The sequence below is a fragment of the Oncorhynchus nerka genome, linkage group LG22 (genome assembly GCF_034236695.1).
Source record: "Oncorhynchus nerka isolate Pitt River linkage group LG22, Oner_Uvic_2.0, whole genome shotgun sequence".
NCBI classification, from domain to species: Eukaryota; Metazoa; Chordata; class Actinopteri; order Salmoniformes; family Salmonidae; genus Oncorhynchus; species Oncorhynchus nerka.
In genome coordinates this window covers 16,675,214-16,689,491 of record NC_088417.1, presented here as the reverse complement: position 1 = coordinate 16,689,491, position 14,278 = coordinate 16,675,214, and the positions used below count along the sequence as shown (strand labels likewise).

The 14,278-nt window shown below is 40.1% G+C and overlaps 1 protein-coding gene across 3 annotated transcripts in view; it reads right to left on the bottom strand.

The window, feature by feature from the left end:
* dpp6a (dipeptidyl-peptidase 6a) overlaps positions 1 to 14,278 on the bottom strand; it is a 361,387-nt gene that overhangs the window by 54,577 nt on the left and 292,532 nt on the right. For all 3 annotated transcript variants that reach the window (XM_029626299.2, XM_029626302.2, XM_029626300.2), the window contains exon 3: positions 5,406 to 5,504. In XM_029626299.2, coding sequence (XP_029482159.1) covers positions 5,406 to 5,504 — 99 coding nt within the window. The remainder of the gene's footprint in view (positions 1 to 5,405; positions 5,505 to 14,278) is intronic.

Genomic DNA, 14,278 nt, shown 5'->3' with positions numbered 1-14,278 from the left:
ACCGAAAAAACAACTAAATACAACCACGACCGTAACGCTACATGCAGTGCAGACATGCAGTGCAAACCCCACCTCTTTAAGGAATACCTAGGATAGGATAAAGTAATCCTTCCCACCCCCCCCCCTTAAAAGATTTAGATGCACTATTGTAAAGTGGCAGTTCCACTGGATGTCATAAGGTGAACGCACCAATTTGTAAGTCGCTCTGGATAAGAGCGTCTGCTAAATGACTTAAATGTAAATGTAATGTACACACAAACATAGTCAAGATACCACACACTAAAGGTGGGGGAAAAAGGGTGCCTAAGTATGATCCCCAATCAGAGACAACGATAGACAGCTGCCTCTGATTGGGAACCATACCTGGCCAACAAAGAAATAGAAAAACTAGAATGCCCACCCAAATCACACCCTGACCTAACCAAATAGAGAAAAAAAAGGATCTCTAAGGTCAGGGCGTGACACTTACTGTCACGTTCTGACCTTTATTTCCTTTGTTTTGTCTTTATTTAGTATGGTCAGGGCGTGAGTTGGGGTGGGCAGTCTGTTTGTGTTTCTATTTCTGTGTTTGGCCTGATATGGTTCTCAATCAGAGGCAGCTGTTTATCGTTGTCCCTGATTGAGAACCATATTTAGGTAGCCATTGTTGGTGTTTGTTTCCGTGTGTGTGTGGTTGTCGCCACAATGTACTGGTTTGGTTATTTCACGTATTCGTTTATTGTTTTTGTATTTCATAGTGTTCAGTGCTTTTCATATTAAAATCGTGATGAACACTAACCACGCGGCATCTTGGTCCGATCCTTACTCCTCTTCAGACGAAGATGAGGAAATCTGCCGTTACACTTACATGAAACTCTGGCGATGACCCATGCTATCTATCCCTCTTCAAACATCAACTTGATGATTTTGAGTTGCAGCCGGTCCAGAAAGAAAGATCATAAACCATAACCGGGCTGTGGGGTGTATTCGTGGATGCCAATGAAAGCCAGGCTTCCCCAAAAAATTTACCAATGCATTTTAAAAACATAGAAAATAATTGATCTCTTTGTTTCATAATTTTCCTTCATGAGGCTGAATGTATCTCACCGGAGAAAGCATCTGAGTGAGTGAAACGCGCCCCTCTGTCTCAGTATGACTAGCACGGCCTAAAAGTGCATTGACATTTTTGCCGCCTGTAGCATTGAATTCAATAGCAAGGGAAGCCAGCAAGCATTTGGCCTCCCTTGATATTATTATTATAATTTTTCGCTGCAACTCACCAACGGGCTCTGGAGAGGCGAAGGTTGAGTCATGCGTCCTCCAAACATAACACGCCAAACTCAACACCCGCCTACTTAACCCAGAGGCCAACTCTCGCCTGGCACGTAGTCCTATACCCCATTCAAAGGGTGAATGTCTTGCCCATTCACCCTCTGACATACACAATCCATGTCTCAGTTGTCTCAAGGTTTAAAAATACTTATTTAACCTGTCTCCTCCCCTTCATCCACACTGATTGAAGTAGATTTAACAAGTGACATCAATAAGGGATCATAGCTTTCACCTGGTGTTGGCTTTGGGGATGACCAGTGAAATATACCTGCTGGAGCGCGTGCTACGGGTGGTTGTTGTTATGGAGACCAGTGAGCTGAGATAAGGCAGGGCTTTACCTAGCAAAGACTTATAGATGACCTGTAGCCAGTGGGTATGGCGACGAATATGTAGCGAGGACCAGCCAACGAGAGCATACAGGTCGCAGTGATGGGTAGTATATGGGGCTTTGGTGACAAAACGGATGGCACTGTGATAGAATGCATCCAATTTGCTGAGTAGAGTGTTGGAGGCTATTTTGCAAATGACATCGCCAAAGTCTAGGATCGGTAGGATAGTCAGTTTTACGAGGGTATGGTTGGCAGCATGAGTGAAGGAGGCTTTGTTGCGAAATAGGTAGCCGATTCTAGATTTAATTTTCACCTAGGTATTTATAGTTGTCCACATATTCTAAGTCAGAACCGTCCAGAGTAGTGATGCTAGTCAGGCAGGCTGGTGCCCGCAGCTATCGGTTGAAGAGCATGCATTTAGTTTTACTAGTGTTTAAGAGCAGTTGGTTATAGAGCAAACAATGCAATTATCACAACACATAGGTTGTAATATGTTTTTTTCCCCCTGACTTGGCATCCCCAGGGATTTTACCAACACACTGCTACTGGTTAAACGTGTGCTCTTTCATTTTTTAACTGCAGTCTTTTTTTTGAAGAGGGGGACTTACCTGAACTGACTATGGTGGCCAAAGGCCAGGTGCATTAATTACTTAATTGCATTCAAAAACATGAGGACTTTTAGACTGACCTGCTAGCTCATTACAATCATACCAGTAATCTGAATTTTATGAATGACTGGCACTCTATAAAAATGAAGCTGTAAACACTAGGGGGCACTACTTTACTTGTGGTGCTCCTCTAATGCAAATCACCACCAGGTCAGCCATCAGCTCGGATCAAGGTTAAAATATACTTATCTGGCCAATCATGCGTCTGTTTGCTTGATGCCGTTCAGCAAATCACTTCTCCCTACATGTTTAGCATACATCAGCCATCAGGACCGAGGGGGTCACCCAGAGTGTAGGAGTCATTATAGGCGGACACGGAGAGCTGCTTCATTCAGACATACAGCAGCTGCTAGAACTCATGCCATAACATTAACCAGGTTTGAATGTATCATTGTTGGATGAAAATGATGTTGTTGCTGGGTGCATTTGATTGTGATTTTACGTCGGGGTTGGCATACACAGGATATCAATGTTGCCAAATTCTGTGGTCATTGTGACATGACAATAAACATAGGAGTTGGCAAGACAGCACAAACAGATCTGGGACAAGGCCAATGTAGGAGGGTTCCATGGAGGCACACAGTGCTGCAAGGTTCCTGTTATAGATTGTGATGAAACAAGGCCGAAGGGTTATTCAAATCTCAAAACCTTCATGAGTCGCTTGTGTTGTATGAATTCAATGATGGGGCGGCAGGTAGCCTAGTGGTTAGATCATTGGACTAGAGACCGAAAGGTTGCAAAATCGAATCCCCGAGCTGACAAGGTAAAAATCAGTAATTTTGCCCCTGAACAAGGCAGTTAACCCACTGTTCCTAGGCCGTCATTGAAAATAAGAATTTGTTCTTAACTGACTTGCCTAGTTAAATAAATGTAAAATTAAATAAAAATGAGCACAGCCTTATACTCCCATAAAAGACCCCAAAAAGGATCTGGACTTATCAATGACAAAATAACATCATCACAAATGTTTCCCAGGAAATTGATTTATCGCTTAAGGAAAACAGGGATGGCGAAAATATATAATATCAGGGAAAAATTTGTTTTACAATAAAAACATCAATTTCAGTCCTGTCCTCGGAAGCCAATAATTGCAAATGTTCCCGACAGTTCTGAAAGCTCGCCGTTCTGCACATCACGAAGGCTAAACGAATATGACATACTAACAAAGGACTCTTTCCTTCTATGGCAGCTGCATCTACAGGCTCCCTAAGAAGACTTTCTTCGCAGGCCAAAAACAGCTGCAGTATACAGCCTGGAAGATGTTTGGATGAACATATTAATCAGCTTATCAAAGTGACAGAATGCGTCATTCTATTAAAAAAGGAAAATACTACAGTATTTATTCTTGGTTTCATACAGTGAGAAAAAATACTTTTAAAGAGGCACCGATGGTCACATCCAGACAATGCATATTACCCCTGTTCTAGTACAGTTTCCTGCAACTCATTGACTTTAATTGTTTTGTTGACTATTTTGTGGGTCATGAGAAACACCAGGAACAAGAGAGTCACTACTGATCAGATATGACTGAATTGGTGAAAGCAGTATGTTTAGAGACCTTGCTTTCAACAATCTAAATGAGTCAGATTAGTAATTATATCAAGGAGGGGAAGGAAGGAATGAAGAAAGGAAGCTCTATAGTACTTGAACAGTCCTTGACGTACTGTACTCTGTGTACTCGCCCATCTGCACCCTCTCTTGGAGAGACTAGTGGCTGGTAGGAGAAGACGGCTTCATTAGGCATAAGTTCAATCAAAACTGCTTCATTAATCCTTTGGCTGTAAAGTACCTCTCGGAGTCGGGTTCTGATCATTTTCAACCCAGCAGTAAGATAATGGGTGTCTAGCCTGTTTCAACAGTTGCAATTTAAGGTTTGTTTTGATTTTATTTTATTTTCCGGGCAACATGTCCAACTAGAATAAATATTTAATTTTGGTGTGATTGATGGTTAGCTTCAAGCACCCTTTCACTGTTTTACACAAGAGGATAGAATTGAGCCAATCCTGTGCCTTCACCCGTTTTAGCAGTTCCCATCCTTGCAGTTCCCAAATTGACTGTGTTCTCTTCAATAATTGTGATATTCTCTGGACTGTGTATGTTTAGTACAGTAGTGTACATGCTGGCCCACACCGTGACAGTTCATAATGATGATTGCAGCAATATGAATGCAAAAATATTAGCTGTAGCTCCTCTTATAAAAACAAGATCCAAGGTAACAGGTAATGTGGTTTAGGTGTATATTGGATTTGACAGATGATCACAGCGCACGCCAGCAGGCATGCACACCGTTTCACTTGACATTGAGTCAACACACACTCATTACACTGTCATTGCTAACATATACAGTTGAGCTGATTCAATGATGGGCAATGAGATCATTGGTGCAGAAGTTGTTAGTGGAACAAAGTGATCAATCCATGTTATTCACACCATGGTCATAATGATTCTAAATCAATGCTAGCTGGGTAGGAAGCCGAAGTGCCCCATTACAGTCAATAGAAAGCAGTGCTGAAAATGTCTTCAAGTTCATGTCTTCAAATTAAAACTTTAGTGTTCCTACTGTAACTCAGGTTTGTTACCATTACAAAAGAGCTTTATGGATCTTCATTTGATCAACCCGTTTTATTATTATAATTATTTTAAATTTTTATTTAAGCTTTATTTAACTTGGCAAGTCAGTTAAGAACAAATTATTATTTACAATGACGGCCTACACCGGCCAAACCCGGATGCCGCTCGGCCAATTGTGCGCCACCCTATGGGACTCCTAATCACGGCTGGTTGTGACACAGCCTGGATGTTGCAGGAAAACCTTTTTTATTTTAGGTTTAAAAAGGCTTCTGAAATGTGTAATTTCCATTTTGAAAAATGTATACATTTTCCCTCATGAAAATAATTATAATCCATGTAATAATTCACATTTCCTGTTGTTGCAGGGTTATTTTCCTGCTGTAGAAAACTGGCTCAAATTCAAATCCAGCATGTGTACCTGTTGGTGGGAAATTTATAACTGTTTGAATGTCCACAGTGAATACATGAGTGTCACCGATATGAATGTCCCACGCCAACCCCTCTACAACATCAATAGAGTACTCACTGTTGATCCACTTAGCCCCAGGGTCATGAACCTTGAAGTCCTTCCTGAAGATGTCCCCCACGGTCAGTTTCCCCTTGAGGGCCAAGCTGTCATCCTCGCCTGCAAGGGAACAAGTTAAAATACAATTTTAAATCAATATACAATTTTGAGCATTATTAGAACTAATGATTAGCAGAGGGTCATTCCAGGATGATAACATACAGTGCATTCAGAAAGTATTCAGAACCCTTTTCAATTGATTGGACATGACTTGGAAATGCACATACAGTGGGGAGAACAAGTATTTGATACACTGCTGATTTTGCAGTTTTTCCTACTTACAAAGCATGTAGAGGTCTGTCATTTTTATTATAGGTACACTTCAACTGTGAGAGACTGAATCAAAAACAAAAATCCAGAAAATCACATTGTATGATTTTTAAGTAATTAATTTGCATTTTATTGCATGACATAAGTATTTGATCACCTACCAACCAGTAAGAATTCCAGCTCTCACAGACCTGTTTTTCTTTAAGAATCCCTCCTGTTCTCCACTCATTACCTGTATGAACTGCACCTGTTTGAACTCATTACCTGTATAAAAGACACCTGTCCACACACTCAATCAAACAGACTCCAACCTCTCCACAATGGCCAAGACCAGAGAGCTGTGTAAGGACATCAGGGGTAAAATTGTAGACCAGCACAAGGCTGGGATGGGCTACAGGACAATAGGTAAGCAGCTTGGTGAGAAGGCAACAACTGTTTGCGCAATTATTAGAAAATGGAAGAAGTTCAAGATGATGGTCAATCACCCTCGGTCTGGGGCTCCATGCAAGATCTCACCTCGTGGGGCATCAATGATCATGAGGAAGGTGAGGGATCTGCCCAGAACTATACGGCAGGACCTGGTCAATGACCTGAAGAGAGCTGGGACCACAGTCTCAAAGAAAACCATTAGTAACACACTACGCCATCATGGATTAAAATCCTGCAGCACATCATTCTTTGGGGATGCTGTTCTGCAAAGGGGACAGGACGACTGCACCGTATTGAGGGGAGGATGGATGGGGCCATGTATCGCGAGATCTTGGCCAACAACCTCCTTCCCTCAGTAAGAGCAAGATGGGTCGTGGCTGGGTCTTCCAACATGACAACGACCCAAAACACACAGCCAGGGCAACTAAGGAGTGGCTCCATAAGAAGCATCTCAAGGTCCTGGAGTGGCCTAGCCTGTCTCCAGACCTAAACCCAATAGAACATCTTTGGAGGGAGCTGAAAGTCCGTATTACCCAGCGACAGCCCCAAAATCTGAAGGATCTGGAGAAGGTCTGTATGGAGGAGTGGGCCAAAATCCCTGCTGCAGTGTGTGCAAACCTGGTCAAGAACTACAGGAAACGTATGATCTCTGTAATTGCAAACAAAGGTTTCTGTACCAAATATTAAGTTCTGCTTTTCTGATGTATCAAATACTTATGTCATGCAATAAAATACAAATGAATTACTTAAAAATCATACAATGTGATTTTATGGATTTTTGTTTTAGATTCGGTCTCTCACAGTTGAAGTGTACCTGATAAAAATTACAGACCTCTACATGCTTTGTAAGTAGGAAAACCTGCAAAATCGGCAGTGTATGAAATACTTGTTCTCCCCACTGTACCTGTCGATATAAGGTCCACAGTTGACAGTGCATGTCAGAGCAAAAACAAAGCCATGAGGTCGAAGGAATTGTCCGTAGAGCTCCGAGACAGGATTGTGTCTGCAGCATTGAAGGTCCCCAAGAACACAATGGCCTCCATCATTCTTAAACGGAAGAAGTTTGGAACCACCAATACTCTTCCTAGAGCTGGCCTCCTGGCCAAACTGAGAAATTGTGGGAGAAGGGCCTTGGTCAGGGAGATTAAAACAATATTGATTTCCTTGGCCTGAATGCCAAGCATCATGTCTGGAAGAAACCTGCCACCATCCCTACGGTGAAGCATGGTGGTGGCAGCATCATGCTGTGGGGATGTTTTTCAGAGGCAGGGACTGGGAGACTAGTCAGGATCGAGGGAAATATGAACGGAGCAAAGTGTAGAGAGATCCTTGATGAAAACCTGCTCCAGAACACTCAGGACCTCAGACTGGGACAAAGGTTCACCTTCCAACAGGACAACAGCCCTGAGGCAGCAGGTAGCCTAGTTGTTTGAGTGTTGGGCCAGTAACCGAAAGGTTGCTAGATCGAATCCCCGAGCTGACAAGCAAAAAACGTGTTGTAATTCCCCTGTACAAGGCAGTTCCTTGGCCGTCATTGTAAATAAGAATTTGTTCTTAACTGACTTGCCTATTTAAATAAAGGTTAAATAAAAATATATAAAATCATACAGCCAAGACAATGCAGGAGTGGCTTCAGGACAAGTCTCTGAATGTCCTTGAGTGACCCAGCTAGAGCCCGGACTTGAACCCGATCGAACATCTCTGAAGAGACCTGAAAATAGCTGTGCAGCGACGCTCCCCATCCAACCTGACAGAGCTTGAGAGGATCTGCCAAGAAGAACGGGAGAAACTCCCCAAATACAGGTGTGCCAAGCTTGTAGCGTCATACCCAAGAAGACTCAATGCTGTAATCGCTGCCAAAGGTGCTTTAAAAAAGTACTGAGTAAAGGGTCTGAATACTTATGCAAATTTAATATCAGTTTTAATTTTATATCTGCAAAAATGTCTAAAAACCTGTTTTTGCTTTGTCATTATGGGGTATTGTGTGTAGATTGATGTGTGGGGGAAAAAACAACGTAACGTAACAAAATGTGGAAAAAGTCAAGGGGTCTGAATCATTTCCGAATGCATTGTGTTTGCTTTAACAGTCCAATGCAGTTGTTTCTATCTCAATATCAAATCATTTCTGGGAAACAATTAAGTACCTTACTGTGATTATTTTCAAATAAAATGGTCAAAAAGAAATAGAAATAGCTTCTTAGCAAATCATTTGATGGTTGATGGTATACCAGTAGAGGTATATCAGACCTATTTTTAAGTACTCATAGATCCATTATTAGCATGTTTTAATTACTCCTATAAAAATGGTAGACTTTCAGGTATTCAACAAGGTGGTCTGATTTCATTGCTATGACAACAGGACCCAGGTGGTAAGTATAAAGATCCAGTCCATTTAAAAAAAAACTGGAGGCCTCTTACATTTCAATCTGGTGATGTGAATATTCTGGTGAAATGCATAGCATAGAATAAAAAAAGATTTTACCAGATATTCATCCTGATAAGACATGTTACATGGACAATATATTGAAGATAATATATGACAATTACTTGAAACAATTGAACATTATGAAACATCAAAGACACCAGGCCTGGTCTTCATAGCAGACTTTGAAAAGGCGTTTGATAAAGTACGACTTGAATTTAGACATAAATGCCTGGATTACTTAGCTATTAAAATTAGATCCAACAAGAACATCAAGGGGTTAGACATCCAGGGGATAAAAACCAAAGTGTCAATGTATGACGATGACTCAAGATTTTTATGAGTTTCACTCATACATAAGCTCATCCTTTGTTCAAAAATTACAACTTCTCATTTCTGACTAATTGAAAATGAAATTTTGTTTAAAGTATCGCCCTTTCTTAAACAAGCCATACAAAGCTAGTTACAATTTCAGTTTTATCCTCCAGAAAAGATTAAACAAATATTACTACAAATGTTATGGTTAAACTAAAATATATTGACTAATAAAATAACATTCTTTATGATTGACATTTAAAAAATATATATATATTTGTGAATGATATGCATCGAAAATATATGTGAATATCTGCATAATCCAAATTGACAACCAACTGATTGCAGCATTACCACAAAAATGGAGGAGGCAAGTGGAAAAGGGAGAAATATTAAAGTCACAAATTGGCTGAAAGGAATTGGCAGAAATAGAAAAATATACCAGTTTCATTTGAGGACAAAGATGTTGACAGCTGCGCCATACAGGTTGCAACATACATGGGAATAGATTTTCGATGTACCAATTCCATGGCACATGGTTTATGAACGGGTACAAAAAACAACACTTGATTCAACACTTGCATGATTTTCAAGTTAAATTATTACATCAAATTATTGCCACCAACAGCATGGTACATACAGTTGAATTTCGGAAGTTTACATAGATTGGAGTCATAAAAAATGGTTTTCAACCACTCCACAAATTTCTTGCTAAAACAAACTATAGTTTTGGCAAGTCGGTTAGGTCATCTACTTTGTGCATGACACAAGTAATTTTTCCAACAATTGTTTACAGACAGATTATTTCACTCTATCACAATTCCAGTGGGCCAGAAGTTTACATACACTAAGTTGACTGTACCTTTAAACAGCTTGGAAAATTCCAGAAAATTATGTCATGGCTTTAGAAGCTTCTGATAGGATAATTGACGTAATTTGAGTCAATTGGAGGTGTACCTGTGGATGTATTTCAAGGCCTAAACTCAGTGCCTCTTTGCTTGATATCATGGGAGAATCAAAAGAAATCAGCCAAGACCTCCACAAATCTGGCTCATCCTTGGGAGCAATTTCCAAACGCCTGAAGGTACCACATGCATTTGTACAAACAATAGTACGTAAGTATAAACACCATAGGACCATGCAGCCGTCATAACACTCAGGAAGGAGACGCGTTCTGTCTCCTAGAGATGAACATACTTTGGTGCGAAAAGTGCAAATCAATCCCAGAACAACAGCAAAGGACCTTGTGAAGATGTTGGAGGACACAAGTATCTATAGTACAAAACACATACATCACCCATGTCACACCCTGACCTAACCAAAATATATAAAGAAAACAAAGAATACTCAGGTCAGGGCGTGACAGTCAATAAATAATATAATAATACTCATAGGAAAGGTTTTCATCTTTAGCTCACAATCTGTGGACACTATACGATTAGAAAGGTAAAAAATTACAGCACAATTGAAAAATATATGGCACATGGAAACCAAACGGGGGTGGTCTACAGTGATAGGTGGGATGGGCTGAGAGTGGCTGAGAGGTGGGATTAAAGAGCTGAGGTCTACAGTGATAGGTGGGATGGGCTGAGAGTGGCTGAGAGGTGGGATTAAAGAACTGAGGTCTACAGTGATAGGTGGGATGGGCTGAGAGGTGGGATTAAAGAGTTTATGTTTGGTAATGTATTATTGTTAGGTGACTGCTTTATATAAAAGTACCATGTATGTAAAATGTGTTTGCAAAATGTAAAATGTATATGTAGCAGAAAAGCTGTACAAAAATTTTAAAAAAGATATCTGTCCTTCGAAGATAAAAGGAAAATAAAAAAAGAACAATTTCTCAAGCAAGAATGTTGCTTACACTGTCTGGGAGTGGTCTGAGTGGGGAGTGGAAAACTGAAAAATAGCTGTTATTGACAGGTTTGGAACTCTTTCTTATTGGTCTATTAACCAATTTACCGCTGGGTGATATCACCAGGCAGGCCAAAACTCCATCCCACCAAAACAGTCTGAAATTTCTGCCAGTCTTTTCAAATAGCTCTTACACTAAAATGGCATTATACTAATTTTAACAATTTCACAGTATTAATCAAATCACATCAAAGTTTATTGGGCACATACAGATTTGCAGATGTTATCGCAGGTGCAGCGCAATGCTTATGTTTATAGCTCCAACAGTGCAGTAATATCTATCAATACAATAACCCCAAAATATATATTTTTAATAATAATAATAATTAAGAATTATCAGAATGAACAATGTCAGAGTCTGGAATATATAAACTACCATTCAAAAGTTTGGGGTCACTTACAATTGTCCTTGTTTTTGAAAGAAAAACACGTTTTTTGTCCATTAAAATAACATCAAATTGATCAGAAATACAGTGTAGACATTGTTAATGTTGTAAATGACTATTGTAGCTGGAAACAGCAGATTTTTTTATGGAATATCTACATAGGCGTACAGAGGCCCATTATCAGCAACCATCACTCCTGTGTCCAATGGCACGTTGTGTTAGCTAATCTAAGTTGATCATTTTAAAAGACTAATTGATCATTAGAAAACCTTTTTGCAATTATGTTATAGCACAGCTGAAAACTGTTGTTCTGATTAAAGAAGCAATAAAACTGGCCTTCTTTTGACTAGTTGAGTATCTGGAGCATCAGCATTTGTCTGCTGGATTACAGGCACAAAATGGCCAGAAACAAAGACCTTTCTTCTGAAACTCAGTCTATTCTTGTTTCTGAGAAATGTGAGAAATTGCCAAGAAACTGAAGATCTCGTACAACGCTGTGTACTACTCCCTTCACAGAACAGTGCAAACTTGCTCTAACCAGAATAGAAAGAGGAGTGGGAGGCCCCGGTGCACAACTAAGCAAGAGAACAAGTACATTAGAGTGTCTAGTTTGAGAAACAGACGCCTCACAAGTCCTCAACTGGCAGCTTCATTAAATAGAACCCGCAAAACACCAGTCTCAACGTCAACAGTGAAGAGGCGTCTCCGGGATGCTGGCCTTCTAGGCAGAGTTCCTCTGTCCAGTGTGTGTTCTTTTGCCCATCTTAATCTTTTATTTTTATTGGCCAGTCTGAGATATGGCTTTTTCTTTGCAACACTGCCTAGGAGGCCAGCATCCCGGAGTCGCCTCTTAACTGTTGACGTTGAGACTGGTGTTGTGCAGGGTACTATTCCAGCCTCATAGTTTGGAAGTATATATACACACACAACACAGGGAAATCATGTTTTTGACTGCACTGGGACTTTAATTAATTACAGAAACACCACATACTATTGAAGTAATGTTGGGGAAAGTCAGCATATTGATAATTTTTGTGTCAATGTCTGGATGGCAGTTGAGGCCATGCTCAGCTTGAGGCCATAAAAACATTTTTCTCCCAACAAACTACTATACAGTAAGGCCTCAAGCCAAGCAAGCTCATTATCTCCCTGAGAAGGCTGTGTGGAGGACATTTACCCCCCCCCCCTATAGTGTTTATACCTCTGTTTCCTGTAATGTTTATAACTCTACATTTCCTGTAGTGTTTATAACTATGGTGGAGAACAAGAAGCAACACTGGGTAATGCACTCTTTCATATGGCACATTTGCTGGACGTCACTGAGACTTTGAACATATATGCTCAGACAACAGGAGTTGTGAATATACGATTAATGGGGGGAAAACCTTAAGAATAGGGAAGGGTATTGTGACTAGTGACACATCTGCATCGATTCCATGCAGTGACAATTTCTTTCATAAACACTGACAAAATTAATTCGTATTTTCAACACATTGTGATCTTCAATTACATCTCTACGATTTCTATTTACACTGAAGACATGAACAGTATGACTATAGCAATGAGGGGGGAAAGAAAACAACAGAAGACAAAGTGTGTAATGTAGCAAAACACAATCATCTTTCGCTCTACACTCTGGTTAAGACCGATAGAATATCTGATCAGTGAAATGGGCTGGTGTCTTTACACCAGATGTCTGGGATAACCAGATTCATTTCCTCGTAATTCATACCATCAGATGTGATCGTGCAAGCTCTCTGTCTGCCGTGTGACTCTTTTCAGATATTCATACTAGGCATGAAAAAAAGCTAAATGCAATATCTGATTTGTTTGATTTGGTTTCTGTAGCAGAGATATTCAGTCACTTGGAGGAAATGAGGAGTAGGGATTGTAGAGGGAATTGTAGCTAAAACTTGGAGGGGATATTTAAATTAGTAGTCTATTGTAATACATGGACTTCTGATGAAGACCAACATAATGCCAATGGGGTCATATCAAGTACAACATACATGTTTAAAGGAATCATCAAATATTTTCTTCATGATTCACTTAATCAAGGAAGTTGAGGTCAGCTTATTGCCCAGTGAAAGTGACACAGTAAGTTAAGAAGCAACCAGAGATAAAATAGAATTTTCGGTACTATAAGCCCATTACTTGATGCTCTCTCACAGGTTGCAATAGTAGAAGCAATATTTTCTGCCCTTTCATTCCACAGTAGTATCACTTCAAAACAGATAACAATGTTAGGTCAGAAAATCTAAACTTTTCTTCAGTGTGTCCAAAGACAAAGTCAGAGATAAGATGGTAAATCCAGTTAAGCTGTTCCCCTGGGTTTTAAAGTAACGGTGTTCAGTTGGGTTTTAAAGTAACGGTGTTCAGTTGGGTTTTAAAGTAACGGCATTCAGTTGGGTTTTTAACCTCTTGAACCTATAGGGGCGCTGTGTCATTATTGGATAAAAAGACGTGCCCGTTGTAAGCGCAATATTTTGTCACGAAAAGGATGCTCGACTATGCATGTAATTGACAGCCTTGGAAAGACACAACTCTGACGTCTCCAAAACTGCAAAGATATTATCTGTGCGTGCCCCAGAACTAATGCAACAGGCGAAACCAAGATGATGTTTCATACAGGAAATGCCCCGGATTCTGAAGGCGCTGTGTTCCAATGTCTCCTTATATGGCTGTGAATGCACCAGGAATGAGCCTGCGCTTTCTGTATATTCCCCGAGGTGTCTGCAGCATTGTGACGTGTTTGTAGGCATATCATTGGAAGATTGACCATAAGAGACTACATTTACCTGGTGTCCATGCGCGTTCCATTTCTTCAGAATTGAAAGTAAACTGCCACGATGGATTTTATCGTCGATAGATATGTGAAAAACACCGTGAGGATTGATTCTAAACATCGTTTGCCATGTTTCTGTCGATATTATGGAGTTAATTTGGAAAAAAGTCCGCGTTTTAATGTTTTTTTTTTTTTCTTACCCAAACGCGATGAACAAAACGGAGCGATTAGTCGACACAAATAATATTTTTTGTAAAAACTGAACATTTGCTATCTGAGAGTCTCCTCATTGAAAACATCTGAAGTTCTTCAAAGG